Source organism: Chinchilla lanigera, unplaced genomic scaffold (genome assembly GCF_000276665.1).
Source record: "Chinchilla lanigera isolate Chin_1 unplaced genomic scaffold, ChiLan1.0 scaffold00067, whole genome shotgun sequence".
Classification (NCBI taxonomy): Eukaryota; Metazoa; Chordata; class Mammalia; order Rodentia; family Chinchillidae; genus Chinchilla; species Chinchilla lanigera.
In genome coordinates this window covers 7,643,694-7,659,718 of record NW_004955468.1, presented here as the reverse complement: position 1 = coordinate 7,659,718, position 16,025 = coordinate 7,643,694, and the positions used below count along the sequence as shown (strand labels likewise).

The 16,025-nt window shown below is 33.5% G+C and overlaps 1 protein-coding gene across 3 annotated transcripts in view; it reads left to right on the top strand.

Annotated features, from left to right (window-relative positions):
- The window catches only part of Uri1 (URI1, prefoldin-like chaperone), a 67,908-nt gene extending 59,250 nt beyond the window's left edge, over positions 1 to 8,658 (top strand). For all 3 annotated transcript variants that reach the window (XM_013522517.1, XM_013522518.1, XM_013522516.1), the window contains exons 7-11: positions 1 to 65; positions 1,499 to 1,859; positions 3,817 to 3,959; positions 4,697 to 4,946; positions 7,867 to 8,658. The exon at positions 1 to 65 is cut by the window's left edge and continues 104 nt beyond it. In XM_013522517.1, the coding sequence (XP_013377971.1) occupies positions 1 to 65; positions 1,499 to 1,859; positions 3,817 to 3,959; positions 4,697 to 4,946; positions 7,867 to 8,049 (1,002 nt within the window). In that variant the 3' untranslated portion in view covers positions 8,050 to 8,658. The remainder of the gene's footprint in view (positions 66 to 1,498; positions 1,860 to 3,816; positions 3,960 to 4,696; positions 4,947 to 7,866) is intronic.
- Positions 8,659 to 16,025: the final 7,367 nt, after the last annotated feature.

The window sequence follows — 16,025 nt, the reverse complement described above, 5'->3', positions numbered from 1 at the left end:
AAGGAACTGTGGGCTCGACTTGAAGAACTAGAAAGACAAGAAGAATTACTGGGTGAACTTGACAGGTATCTAATGACAGATTCTCTTTCCAAGAAAATTTGTTTCTGTACATATTTCCTCATTAATAAAATAATGTGTGCTCATTGAAGAAAATACTGAGAAGCATAGTACATTAAATTATCCATTATCCATCCACCCCAACATAAATACTAATTTCTAGTATTTTCTTTGAGGACTGAGTGCTTGCATACATCTCAGTGCATTGTGTATACACAGACTTTAAATCAACATTTTTATTTTTTATTATAAACTTTGTTACATTTTATATTAGGAAGTAATCACACCACATAGTTGACTTTTAATAATTATGGATACATTAATATTAAATTTTAAGTGAAGTATTCTAATGTACTCAGCTAAATGCTCTGAGTGACTTGTTAAAAAGAAAAAATTTGCTTTCAATTTAAATTTGATACTGTAAAATGTTTGTCCTTGCTTTCCATTTGCAAACTTTTCTGATTATTGAGCAGTCAGTTTGTAATCTGGTCAAGTTGTTTTATGTGTGAGAAACTTTACCAAACTGCTATTTGAAATACACATTAGCACTCACTTAGAATTGTCAAAGTGCTAAATGAAGTCTGCTACTATGGAAGTTGCTATATTATTTTGCTTAAATGATGTACCATATGCAGTAATTAGTTTCTGTGAAAAATAGGACAAGAAGCACAAAAGATTTTTCCCCCTACCATTTCACCTATAAATTTAGGTCTTTTTGATTAACTGGCACTGTTTTGCTTTTTAAAACCAGTGTTGGATCTTGTGATTTTCTTAGTCATGATTTTCTATTTTTGCATGTTGTTATTTCAGTTCTATTGCATCTTTGGTTTTGTTATTCCTGTAAGGCCCTCAAATTTTTTATAGAATGAAGCGTGATAGATATACATTCATATATATAAATATGTGCATATGTATAAATTCTTTAGTTTTAAAAATTACAATACACGCTTGTTGTAAAATATTCAGAGGTTGAAATAGAAAATAAAAAATGTATTTTTGTGGCATTAATTTCCGGTCTTTAAATAGGAATACATATTACTCAAATTTCTTACAAGCTCTTATTCTACCAGAAATACAGTATTTATATTGTGTCCAGTCAATATCCAGAGATAATTTATTGCATATATTCTACTTAAGTTTGAATAACTGCAGTATACAGAAGTGGCATATTAACTAATGCTTTTCGTTAATTTACATCAAAACATTTTGTCTTTTGTTATCTACAATTCTTGTTTTAAAAAATTTTCATTTTTAAGATTAAGTACATGTACCCATTCTCCATGTTGAATGTAGTCATGATATACTGCAAATATACTAACAAAAAATTAATACTTCACACAAAAATTTTAATTCTTACCTTTTGAAGTGAATTAGAAATTAGAATGTGTAAGGTTGTAATGTGTTTATTTCATGTTGTTATTATTCTCTTTTTCTGTACTAGTAAACCTGATACTGTGATTACAAACGGAGAAGATACAACCTCTTCTGAAGAGGAGAAGGAAGATCAAAACACAAATGTGAATGTGATGCATCAAGTTACAGACTCCCTTGCTCCCAGCAGTTGTCCTAAGAGTGCTATAAGTTCAAAACTATTCAGTGGTCAGGTGAATAGTAAATTGAACTGTTCAGTGAATGGATCAGATTCTTATCACAGTAATGAAGATGACGATGAAGAAGAAGAAGAAGATGGTGATGATGATGGTGGTGGTAGTAGTGATAATGAAAACGACCATGATGCTTCAGGGATTGGAGATAATTCTGTACCAACAATATACTTTTCTCACACTGTTGAACCTAAGAGGGTTTGTATACTTTTCACTTTACTAATTTTGGGTATAATTTGAACATTAAACATCATTTATGTTACTTTTAAGAGAAAAATGTTAACAGTGATTAAAATCATTGATACCACCAAATAGTTTGAAAATCATCCTTTGCCTCTTATTCTAATGAGTTGTCTTAAAAGAAAAAGGAAGAAAAATACCTAATCAGTTATCTGGTATTAGTCCATTGTCGTGACAAGCTACAATAGAATTTGAGTTGCTAAGGTCTGGAAGCGGGTCAGATTTACATTGCAACTACTGTAGTGCTACCTGTGCTTATTCCAGAGGTTTTTCTCCAGAATCTCAGTTAATTTTATTAGGTACCTTTTGGTGTGCTTAGAATGTTGAAAGTGATTGCATTGGTTAAATTTTCAATTGTGTCAGGTTATTTTCTACATGAGTATCAAATATATAGCATCATGAACAAAAAGGAAAAAGGAGAAACTAAAAATCAGTTTCTTTTCTTACAAAGTAAATATAAACATCTGTGTAATCTGGGTTTAGAATTTTGGCAATTTAGAGCTGGGGGTGACTGTAGAGATCTTCTTGTCCAGGGTGTTCAAACTTTTTAATCAGTATTTCTTCAGCAAGCTGTCTCTGGTTGAAGAAAAGATAGGCTACCTTAAGACTACCTTGTCCTCTCTGTGCTCCATGTGGTACTCTAAAGTGTCACCAGGAATTCACCTTTCTCAGGGAAACTTGGCACAGAAGTGTTTAGTAATAAAACAAGGAGTCTTCTGAGTCAATTTCATGTTCTTTTCATACACAGTAGGTGCCCTGATGGTCTGTATCAGTGATAAGGTCCATGCTATGAGTCTTAAGTGCCTGTGATGATTATTTAATGAAACATGTTAAATATTGGATATTTCTTAGATTCCTTAAGTTATTCCTGCTCTACTGTGAAGTGAAATAATTACATATTTAAAACATTTTTTAATATATTGAATTAAAGGGATCTTTGGAATTCTTTGGAAAAAGTTCACTTGGTGCTATAAAATTAGCACTACAAAATATTTTTTCTATTAAGCTGGGCATGGTAGTGCATGCCCCTAATCCTAGCACTTGGGAGGCTAAGGCAGGAGGATCACAGGTTTGAGGCTGGCCTGGATACATAGTTAACCTTTCACTGCCTAGTGATCCATTTTTGGTACATGCACAACAGTGGAGCATAATGAACTGTTTGCTCTTCAAATTCTTGTCCCTTGAATTTTTGTAGGTAATATATATATGAATTTCATGCAAAAATTAAAACAGTTTCAATCTTCAGCATAAATGGATTAAGACTGTCTCAAACAAAACAAAAAATTGTATTGTGATTATTTTTCTAGGCTTTTAATTTTTTATTTTCATTTAGATAAAACAAGAATAAATAATACTTGCAGGAATGTTGTAGGGAAGAACACTCATTACTACAGAAAGTGGTATAAACTCTAAGTGGGAATGGAAGAGTAGCAGTAATCCTATACAGGATTGTTTTTTAGTCCTTCGTTTCTAAAATTAGAAGTGTTTAAAAAATTTGAAATAGTTACATATTATTTAATACTGCTTTTATGACTTACATGAAATAGTCTTATTCAATATTTCTTTTGGTTAATTATGCTCTTTGTTTTGCAAGGCATGGTTTAAACTAAAAATTTATATCAAAGTAATGGAGTGAGGAAGCTTATAATAAATCTAGCATTCAGTTTAAATATACTTTGCTTTCTATACAATAATAAAGACATTGAAGGCTAGAATTGGTGATTAAAGAAGAGTTCATTTCATGTTGTAGAAATACGATAAGGTGAGGACTTCTTTGCCCAATCTCACAATGCATGTCAGTGTCCACCAGAAAACTTCAGCTATGTCTCTTACTATTTTCAATTATAGAATTTGTTTTAGTTTGGGCTTTGGTTAAATTTCTCAGTTTTTACTATGTTTCCTGTGAAATTTTTAGGTTCGAATAAATACTGGAAAAAATACAACTTTAAAATTCAGTGAAAAGAAAGAAGAGGCCAAACGTAAACGAAAGAACAGCTCTGGCAGTGGTCATTCTGCCCATGAGTTGCCTACAATCAGAACTCCAGCTGACATTTACAGGTGAATGATAGCACCGACTACATGATAGTCTGCTGATCTTTTCCTCTTTTTACCTGAAGAGTTATCTGTAACCCAGAAGGTTCTCCCTGAAAAAAGAAAGGTGCTCTAATGGAATTAATGTAGTATTGGAAGGACTATGCTCCCACAGCTACCCAAAGCAGTTAGGATATTATAGTTCTTTCTTTTCCCCATCTTCACCAGCGCTTTGAGACAGTTCCCGTTTGATCTAGTGAAAACAATGTACATCTTTCGAAATCAAAGTTTACATTTCTCTGGGCTAGGGCAGTGCTTTACTATTATAGCTAAATTATACTTGGCATATTAATTTGCTTCTTCAGAGTAAAAATTATACTGTTTCAGTTTTTGTTGTGGTATTTGTTAAGAAAATTATCACTTGAAAATATTTACTATATATCATAACCAGTATTTGTAAAACAGTGAAAATTGCTAAATGTCGTAAGTGGATATAAAAACTATGTGTAGAATTTTTCAGATCGATTTATTACAACCAAGAGCATTCATATAAGTAACATACTATATTTTATTAGGCAAAAAATTTATATCTTTCAAAATATAAAATACATCCTTTGAGGCTGCACAAGTACTGTGAATGAAAATTTTACATACAAAATTTTAACAGTTTCAGATCAATTTCTAGAAAAGATTTTTAAAAATATAAAGTTATTCTCAGTTTATGAGTTACTTTTTAAGTGAGCATATACTTTTGAATATTACAGAGTTTTTGTTGATGTTGTGAATGGAGAATATATACCTCGGAAATCAATTCTCAAGTCTCGAAGCAGAGAGAACAGTGTTTGTAGTGATACCAGTGAGAGCAGTGCTGCTGAATTTGATGAAAGGCGGGGAGTTTTGAGGAGTATTAGCTGTGAAGAAGCCACTTGCAGTGACACCAGTGAGAGCATTTTGGAAGAAGAACCACAGGAAAATGATCAAAGGAAACCTTTGCCTTCATCGGGAGCACCTGAGGTGTATATAAGATCTTAACTCTTTAATATCTTTGGCTAGGTTTTGCTATTTAACCTGTAATGTCTCAGAATCTAATTAATCCTAGGTTTGTACTTTTTTTTAAGACAAGGTCTGGTTATGTAGTTCAGGCTGGCCTTGAACTCAGTGTGTACCCCAGGCTGGCCTCAAACTCAGCAGCAGTCCTCCTGCCTCAGCCTCCAGAGTCTGGGATTACAGGCATGCAGCCTCATGTGTGTCTTGGTTTGTACTTTTTTGATAATAATTAGTTTAAAAAAAAAGTTATGGCACTAGCAATACAGTATCACTAGTCTGAAGTTTTATTTCTGTGAAATAGGAATTTGAAAATATCTTTAATTGATGTGAAGAAAATCCTTCAGTAGCTTGTAGTAAATAAATTACCACTGGGCCAGACTATAGTCATTTTTTGATATTGTAGTTTAGTAGATGATACTGTTCTCTTTTAAATGTCTTGGTAGAGTTAAAGGAATCTGTGTATGTGTGGCAGGGGAATGTGGTCAAAAAGTACAATGAATGTTAAAATCTACGTTATGGAACACTTTGGCGTTAATCCCCCTGGTTTTGAGCACACTCATCTCTCATTCTTGCCACTTTGTGAAGCAGTTTTGGAAGTCCTCTTTTTTGAGTGTCTTTAGTATTTGCTGCCTTGATACCCTGAATGGACTCAAAATGTGTACATTTTGTGGTCATTTTTACTTTGGGGAAGTAAAAAGTCCCACAGTGCCAGATCCAGGGAAAAAGGTGGATAAGAACACACCGTAACATTTCTACTAGCCTGCCTTCTGTTTGATGGCATTTCATAGCAACATTCGCTGTATTTTTGATTATCCCTTGTAAAAACTGATGAGAAAGGACTTTATATCGGCTTCAGAAACTATAAAAACCATGGGATAAGTGTGGTCAAAGGTAGGGAGATTCATGGTAATATGTCTTTTTCTGTAATAAACTTTTAAAAATGTAAACAGTGTATGTTTTGATCACCCCTTCTACATGGTAGATAATTATCCATAGTCCTTCTATGTTTTGGCCTGTTTTAGTGAAACTTTTGAGGTTATGAAATCATTTTCTGATCTGACGAAAGCTGTAGGCACTCTCCTTAGAAAAATTAGCATGTACTCATAGGCTTTTATAGACCACATTGCATACAGTTTTGTGGAGGCGGAGGAGAGGTTGAAAGATCCAAAATAAGAATTCCTGTCTATGAAATGCATGACTGTGGTTTCCACTTGTTATTTTTATTCTTGTGTTTTGGTGGATATTAGAAGTTTTCAATTTAAAAAGTTTAGAAAAAAAAGTATTTAGGAAGACTGGAAAATTTATATGTGTATCAAACCAGTGTATACATTCATATATGTATCTATATATAAATTGATAAGATCGTCATCCCTTGTATCAGAGGATACTGATTGTACTAAATGCACTAAATGCTGATTGGGGATAGGCATTATTAGCACTTAGGCACCCTGCCTAAGACTAAAATGGTCCCAATCCCAGGATAATGATCTTAGGTGACCGGTTAAGTCTTACTTTATTTAATACTCTGCCTTATTATTAGAAAACATGGAATAGAAGTAGACTTTTGCCAACAGGTATTTGAAAATAGAGTTTTTGTAGGGATGTAACATGTCATAGTGTAGCTAGAATGTGGAACTTAATTTTCCCCCTTATTAGCTTTGCATTGTATATTGAATTGCTATAATAGATGATATAATTTTTTACTTCAAAATAAATAGTTCATGATTATGGAAAGTACTTTGAAAGACATCATTTTCAGAGTTTTTAAAAAAATGCTGAAACACTGTGTCTTTTGAAAATGTTCTTAAGATAATGTGAAGGCTCTGTTCTCAGCATGATTAAATGGAATTTTTAGAAAAGTAAACTTGGAGCTTTAAGAACTGGAGTTCAGAATCTTGAGGGAGGGAGGGAGGAAGATAGCATTTTTTGTTTTTGTTTCATTGGTAGGATGAGGTGAAGATGTTGGCTTTTTAAACTATTTAAGTGATAAATTGACTTAATTAGCTCTGAACATTTGGTAGATAAAAGGAAGTAAATATATGATAGTTTATGTCATTTTTAGCTTGTACATAAGTTCTTAGAGGATGTAAGAGGAGAGGTTCCGTATACCCAAAATCTTTAAAAATACTAATTCTTTGGTTTTTATATAAAAAGATACATAAAGATTTCTGGCTGTTTGTACATAATTTATACATATTAGTTTTGTTCCATTTGAACGTATAGCTGACCAGATTACCTTCAGTAAACACTATGTTGAAATTAAAGTCATTTTTTGTGGATCTTGTGATTTCCATCATTGAATTATTTGTATTAAAATTTAGAAACCTATGTTTATTCCTACCAGTCCCAGCACTCTCATTTTTTAATGTTCATTGATTACTTAAATAAAATTAAGGTAGATGCAATAAAATACTCAGTTACATAAATTAACATCATTAAAGAAATGTCAGTATTGGTGAAACTAAGCTGTTTACTAGGAGGCAGCATGACCGTCATGTGATAGCTCTTCATTCGCTGATACATCAAAGCTTTTTAAAATTTTAATATATTATTTTCACAGTAAGAGTTGGGCATAATGGAATGTGTACGAATTTGGGGCTTTTATTTATTATTTTTGTTTTTCCCAGATATGATATGCATTTTGTACTTTATAATACTTTCTCCCTTGACTACTATAAACATTGCTTGTATTTGGTGGTATAATTAAAAAAAATGTATGGTGCTTGATTTCTGTGAACAATTAATAGTTTGATGGTCATGTATTACATATTAAAAATCTTGTGAGTTTTATTTTTAGTGAAAAGAAATATCTAATTGGTAAATAGAAGATAAAGCTTTTATGGGCATCTTATATTTTATTACCATAAACCTATTTTTTGTCTTCTAGGCTTTTTCTGGAACTGTAATAGAAAAAGAATTTTTATCGTCCTCCTTAACACCACACCTAGCCATTGCTCACCCTGTACTACCCACCATTCCGGAAAGAAAAGAAATTTTGTCAGAAGCATCAGAGGAAACTGCAAAAAGGGTTTCAAAGTTCAAAGCTGCCAGATTGCAGCAGAAAAGCTAGGAAATGGGAGTTTATGTCCTAAAGCCGACTTGTACATTTTTAGAATATACACAGCAAAATATGTTACATGTAGTTTGAAATAAGGCATCCCGAGTTAGTTTGGCAACTTTTTTTATCCTTACCAGTGAGTTGTACTAAACAAATTCAAAGTAAATGTTTGAATACTTTAATATTCAACTTGTTTGTTAATTTTCTCAATACTGTCTAAGTTGGTCTTATGATGCAGTGGTAGCATTTCAAATTATTTTTCAAAGAATACTGTTCATATGCGTTGTTTTTGTGTTTCAAACTAAATACAAGCAGTTTTGTACCAGCTGTGATGTTGTGCATACCATATGGACCATTTTAAAGAAACTTTTAAAATTTCAATCGATTCAGCCATTATATTACTTGCTTTTGCATTTTAAAGGCACTTTAAAAAAAGTCTACTTCCCTTATAGGTTTTGCAGCTAGGTGGCTACTTAAAAAAACCTCTCCCCTTTGGATGAAATACTGTAATCTTTAAGGCAGAAAGCTACATGTACCCTACGGGAAAGTCTCTTTGATTGGAAGAGTATTTTGTAAAAACATTTTTTCAAGTAAAAATTTTGTGAAACTTGGCCTCTAAAATGTTGTGGATTTTATGATTTAGAATTGAGCATGGAAATGTCTTTGAATCATACATGTGCTACATATACCACACAACAGATTGTTAAATTCTTAAATTCCATAGGCACGTCTCCTCCTTGTGTGTACAGTTTTTACAGGGACAGAAGGAAAATTTGTTAAGATGCTAAAAAAGTAGATTTTAAAATAAAAATTGCTTAGTGTTTTAATTTTCCCAGCATTTCCATTCTTTAAGTATACTTAACTAGTAAATAACTGAAATAACATTTACTTTTGTGGTAAGACTCCTTAAAATGAGAAATTTAGTCCTAACATTGAAAATTACACTGCAAGTATTAATCATTAGCTTGATGCATGCTAAAATGTAGCTTTTAAAAAGCGTTCTGCATTAGTACTAAAATAAGCCATCAATGCCAGTCCACCCTCTATTCATAGCTAAATATTTAAAGGTTATTTATAGCTTCTTTAATGAATTCTTGCTTAAACAAAGTGAAATTATGTCCTAGAAAAGTAGAAGCTATTTGTAAGTAGAACAGCACAACTGTAAAAGTTTTATGAATATGTATTTTAATGATAAGGGGGTGAGCTTGAGTCCTCACTAGTTAATGGATATTTTAGGACACAGGACTGATTTTGAAAGATCACCTAAAAATGTGGACGATTTGTTCTTTAGTCAGTTCTGGTCAACTATGAATACATTTTGTAGTTAAAAACTGTTTTGTTTTAGTTCACCCCACTCCCAATCCAAACCAAGAGTATAAATAATATATACACAAAGGAGCTCTCTTTCTCAGCTGCTGTTCCACTGAGCTTTTCTGTGCTGAATTTTCCCCCTGAAACAAACTTTATTATAGGACTATTGTGGTGTTCTTTAGAGATGTGCAGTTTCAAGAGTACTGTCATTAAGTTTCCAGTGAACTTCATTTTGAGCTTGCTGTTAATGTAGTCTATTTTACTTCCTTCAAATTAGGTAATCACTTAGAAAAAAGGATGGTAGTGGAATGCTGGGTGATGATGCATGCCTGTAATCCTAGCACTGTGGGAGGCCGAAGCAGGAGGATCACTGAGCCCAGCCCAGGCAGCTTTGCAACTTAGTGAGACTTGGTTTCAAAATAAAAAGGGCTAGGGATGTAGCTCAATGTGAAGGGGGCCTGGGTTTACTCTCCAGTACCACCAGAAAGGAAGAAGAAAAATAAGATGGGAGTGGAAGCAAAGAAAATGTGTTTGATAACATATTTGAAGACCAAAAGAAGTATTGTTGTTCCATTTCATAGCTTCAGTCTTAACAACAAAGTTTTAAATTTTAACTTGAAATTATACTGGACTTTTCAAGTTTCATCGGGACAAAAGGAAGGTGGCCTTAAATGCTGTTTTAAGCCACTGTAGAACAGAACATTAGAAATGACATTATTTTTAACGTTTTATTTTGAACTAGTTTTAGTCCTTGCCAAAAAATTGCACAAGCCTGGCATGGTGGCACACCCACCACTTGGGAACCTGAGACAAGAGGATTGCCGCAAGTTTGAGGGCAGCCTGGGCTACATAGTGAGTTCAAGGCTAGCCTGAACTACTGGTGCATAATAAAACACTGACTCAAACCACCACCACCACCACCACCAAAAATTGCACAAAACCATACAGGTTTTCCACATGTCACCATCCCCTCAAACTCCAGCTCTCCCTAATACTGTAACCCATGCAATTACCAAAACCAACTAACTAAAACTGTAGCACTTAGTTGAATTTCACCAGCTGTTTCACTAGTGTTCGTTGTCTGTTCCAGAAACCTATATAGGACCCCTTCTTACATTATTTACTGCTTCTTAATCTCTTTCAGTCTCTCATAGTTCTTCAGGTTTTTTCTCCAACTTTTGACATTTTGAAGAGTACTGTTTGGGTGTTTTGTTTTCAGTTTTGTTTGATGTATGCATAGAAGAAGGTTTGGCCTTTTTGACCCAAATACCATAAAGTATATCGTGTCTAAGGTTCATATCAGAGGTACCTTGTACTATATAATTTCAAGTCTTTATTTCAGTATACTAACCTTGGCCACTTACTTAGTCAAGGTGATATCTCCAGGCATATTTACCTTACTGTTGACATCTTTCCCTTTGGGGTTAATATTTTGGCAGAGATCCTTTGAGGCTGTACAAGTCTTTCTCCTCAAATTTATGGCCACGATTTTTTTGCACTAGTAGTTAATCTTGTCAGTACTAATTAACACTGTAGTGTTTGTCTAATGGTGATTTTTCTGATTTGCCTGTCAACATTTATTTCTTGGACTTCTTTTATAATAAGCTGTGCCTCTATCCACCCACCACCCATCTATTACTTCATTTGATTATTTATATCAGTGTGGATTCCTGGTTGTTTAATTTTTTTCTGTGAATTAAAATCAAATACTGTCATTGTTGGATTGCTCAGATCATTCTACCTTTGACCATTAGGAACTCTTTTGGGTTGGCTTCGTAAACTCACAAATTCTCAAATCTTTTTTGTACACTTGCAGTGTTTTTATTTCTTTTGCAGAAATTGCAGATACATGTGTGTTCTGTATATGCCTTTCTCACATGAAGGATGACATTCACCATTGCACTTTTTTCCCCCAGTAGCATGCTCTTGTACTTTCTATATCAGTTTATAGGAATCTTCATTATTCTTTATTCCAGAGGTGTGGTACTCCATTGTTTAGATGGAATGTTGTTTACTGAGCTACCCTAATTATGGGCATCCATGGTGTTTTTGTATTTTGCAGTTATATCTAATGATGCTGTGACTAACTATGTCTCTCATTTTCTATCATGGGAGGTGTATCTTTAGGGTACATTCCTTGCAGTGGGATTGATAGATCACTTGCATGATTACTATATGATTTCTTTGAAACACAGTAAAATCTGTTTTTAAAAGTTTTGTTCTTTTATTGAGGACACAGCTTTAACATAAACACAGATTGACTTCATTGATTCTTTTCAGCAAAGATTTGGGGACAGTATAGTGTCTTAAGGGACTTCAAAATAAAGTGTTGCATAGTTCCGTTAATTTTGCTAAAATTTGATTTTTAAAACATTGGTAGCTATGCGTGAGATTTAGAGGAGCTTTACATTCCTTGGATTATTTCCAAATTTATAAAATACAGGTATCTATCTCATGAATTTATCTTCTCCATGTGAAACTAGGTAATCTTTATAGATTTTATAGTGTTCTATAGTTGAGTGGCACATACACTGAGAATTCTAATACAGGAAATATTTACATTTTAAATCTTTAATTTATTAACCAATATTATCAAATGTTGCAGTTTAAAATATTTTCTCAGCATGTATGTATGTGTATATGTATGTATTTTATTTATTTTGAGGCAGGGACTCCTTGTGTAGTTTGTGCTGGGCTTGAATTTACTATGTAGTCCAGGCTGGCCTTGAACTCACAATGATCATCCTCCCTCATACCCCAGAGTGCTAGGATTTCAGGCATGTGTCACCACACCTGACTCTTAAATTATATTTTAGAGGAATGTCATTAAGGAAAATTTTGTGCTGTTTTCTAAACCAGTAAATTGCAAATAATATTTTTTGAGCATTTATTATGTGTCAAGACTTTTTTTATATATCTTCATGTGAATTACCTCAATCTTCACAACTCCCTCCCCCTGTCCCACACCCCATTTTAGATATGTGGAAACAGATTAAGTAACTCTTATTTTACTTATTTTTTGAAGGGCTGGGAATAAACTCAGGGCTTTGTACGTGCTAGGCCAGCACCCTATCCCTGAAGCCCCCCTCCCTGGCCTCGAAGCTGCATTTTAAGCTACACAACTTAAGTGGGTTAAACCCAGGTAGCTTTGCTCTGTAATTATCACTTAACACAATTTTTAAAAAGTTTACATTGCCTGCTCTCTAAATGAGTAATTAGTAAGGAAATGTGTGATCTGTATAATGTCTAATCTTGCTTATTTATGATGAGTTCACCTTTTTAAAATCTGAATTTGAAACTGATTTGGTTTCTTAAACTTCTTACATAAAGGAACTAATTTTGACTTGGTAAGCTGAGGGTGGAGTTTCAGTGTGGCTGTATGCATAAAAGAAAGGATGTGCAGATGGAGGATAGTAAATGTTAGAAGAGAAGTAATCAGCATAATAGTACTTCACTGAAAAAAATTTTTCTTTATGTGAGTTTAGGCATGTATGTGTACAAGTTTAGAATTGGTATGTTCCTCATTAAGTGGCTTCATAGTGACCTTTGTCCCTATGGTAATGTTTTTGCCTTAGTGTATTTTGCAAAGCATATAGCTGGTTAAGTACTTTACTAATATAACAGCTTCTGTCTTTTGTATGTGACCTTTCTGTCTTTTTTCTGGTACCGGGAATTGAACTCACGACCTTGCACTTGCCGGGCAGGTGCTGTGTTGCTGAGCTAAATCCCCAGCCTCGACCTTTCTGTTTTGTCTGTGTGTGTATGCATGCATGTATATGTAAGAGTAGTAATATACTATTGTTGTAAATAGTTTTAGCCTCTGACAGTGTCTGTACCTGTCAAGTTTATCATAATCAATCTTGTTGGGATGACTTCTACTGCCCTCTTTTGGGCCTTCTGTTTAGTTTAGGCTTTTTGTTTTTTCCTTTTTCCCTTCTTTACTGTTGTTCAAAATAATGTGCTCACCTTCCATTCTCTCCACTGATGAGGAAGTTACATGTTGCTATATTTTAATTTTTTGACACTTAATTTTTTTAAAATTTTATTTTTAGAGATAAAAGAACCAAAACATTAACAAACAGACATAAAACAACATAAAAAGAATATAAACAGTACAGAATTTCAGACAAGGTGAAAAGAAATTGACAATGGTTGTTGCGTTACATACTGTTATCCTCCTAGTGGTTACTCAGATAAACAAATACATGCAAGAATGATCAATTATTTGGCACTTAATTTTAAAAATATGCACTCATTCTTAAGTGTTCTGATCGCCACATTGTGCTTGCAGTACTGTACTTTGGTTGTGTTCTTTTCTAACAGCTTTATTGAGGTGTAGTTTACATACCGTAACGTACACGTTTATGTATGCATTTTGGAATTTTCTTTTCAGCTTTTTTTGTTGTTGTTGTTGAGACAGGGTCTAGTATATTCTAGGCTGGCCTTGATCTCATGGCGATCCTCCAGCCTCTGCCTCCCAAGTACTGGTGGTGTGGGCGTGCACCACCACACTCAGCTGTATTTTGGAATTTTTTTATTTGGAGTTGTGCCACTTTTCCTACAACCCAGTTGTAGAACATTTTTATCATGTCAAAAAGATAGTGCCTGCTTCACTTTCTATTCCCATAACCAACCCCAGGCCACCATGAATTTGCTTTATATGTAGATTCCCCTTTTCTGGATAATCAGTATAAGTAGAAACCTGCAAAATGGAGTATTTTGCGTCTGTCAGCATAATATTTTGGAGGTTTGTGTATTTTGTATCATATACAAGTAGGGATTTTTCCTTAAAGTTCTATAGTATTCCATTGTGTTCATACCAGGTTTTGTTCATTCACAAATTGATGGACCGTGGGTTGTTCAGCATGTGAATAATGTTGACAAGTCTGTGTGGCCATGTTTTTATTTCTTTGGGGTAAGTAAAATAGGTGTGGAATTGGTTGAATGTTGAAAGAAATCAAAAGTTCTCAAAGAGACTTGTTATTTTACATTTGTACTAGCGGTGTATTTCCAGTCTCCACATCTGTGCAGCTCTGTTGATTTTTTTTCCTTTGTAGGGTAGCCGTTCTTGTGGTCATGGTCTTGTTTTAACTTACATTTTCTAGTGACTAATGATGATGAACGTATTTTCATGTCCCTTTAGCTTTATGTATATTTTCTTTGAAGTGAACTCAAATCTTTTGCTCAGTTTTTAATTGTGGTGTCTTTATTGTGGAGTTGTAAGAATTCTTTATATATTCTAAAGACCACTTCTTTATCGGATACATAATTTGCATATGTTTTCTCTAAGTTTGTGGCTTATCTTTGATTTTTTCAATGTCTCTTAAGGTACAAAAAGCCTTTAGTTTCAATAAATCCAATTGATAACTTCTTTATTTTATGAATTGCACTTTTGGTGTCTTACTGTAAGAATTTTAACTCCAAAGGTCTGTAGATGTTACATATTTTCTTCTTCTAGATGTTGTACTACATATTTTTAGCTCTTAGAACTGTGATCTCTTTTGAGTTAGTTTTTGCTTATGGTATGAGGCAGGGGTTTAAATTCACTTTCTGTATGGATAATTTGACACCTAATTGTCCCAGATTTGTTGAAGATTGCTCTTTGTGCCATGAGTGTTTCGGTGTCTTTTTTGAAAATAGTTCCATTTGCATACTCATAATTTGATCTGTTCTTCTGTCTTTATGTCAGTGCCAAATGGTCTTGATTACTGTGGCTTTACTTACAGTAAACTTTCAGATAGGGAAATATAATCTCTTCCACCTTTGTTCGTTTTCAAAATTATTTTACACCAGTGGGTCAACTTGATCCATTTAATGCAGAGCTAACTTGGGAATTTTATGAGAATTATATAGAGTCTGTAGATGAACTCAGAGAACTGCCATGCTAATATTCAGTTGTCATGAACATAGAATATTTTTTTAAATTTTTTGTTTGTTTTTATTTTATAGCACTGGAAATTGAACCCAGAACCTTCACATTGAGCTACACCCAAGCCTTTTCTATTTAATTTTTTTTTTTTTTTTAATTTTAAGACAGGGTCTCACCAAGTCACTAAGTTGTCCAACCTAGACTCAAACTTAACATCCTCCTGTCTCAGTCTCCCAAGAATGCTGGGATTAAAGGCCTGGGTCACCATAATCTGGCTACTGTGATTTTTCTGCTGTGTGATTAAATTTGGGTTGCTGATATTTTGTTGAGGGTATCTGGGCAAATATTCATGAGAATGTTGGACTGTCATGTTCTAATCTTTTGATGTCACTTCCTAGCTTTTGTGTGAGGATGGAGTTTGCCTCACAGAATGAGACAGGTTTGTTTGTAAAGGACTAGTGCTATTTCTTTAAATGTTTGATAGAATTTACTAGTGAAACCATCTGAGCCTACACTTTTTTGAGAAAGTTTGTAATTGCTATTCAGTTGCTTATTATAAGTGAATTTAAAATATGTATTTCTTGAGGCCATTTTGGTCATTAGGCTCTTTCTAGAAATTTATTTCATATAAGTTTTCTCATTTGCCATTAGAAAGTTGTTCATAGTATTCCCTTATAATACATTTAATCTCTGTAGGATTGGTAGTATTAACTGAATTTCTTGATTCTGCTAGTTTTGTCTTACCTTTTTTAGTCAGTCTAGCTAAAGTTCTTTTGATTTTGTTAATATTTTCAAAGAAAAGTTTTTC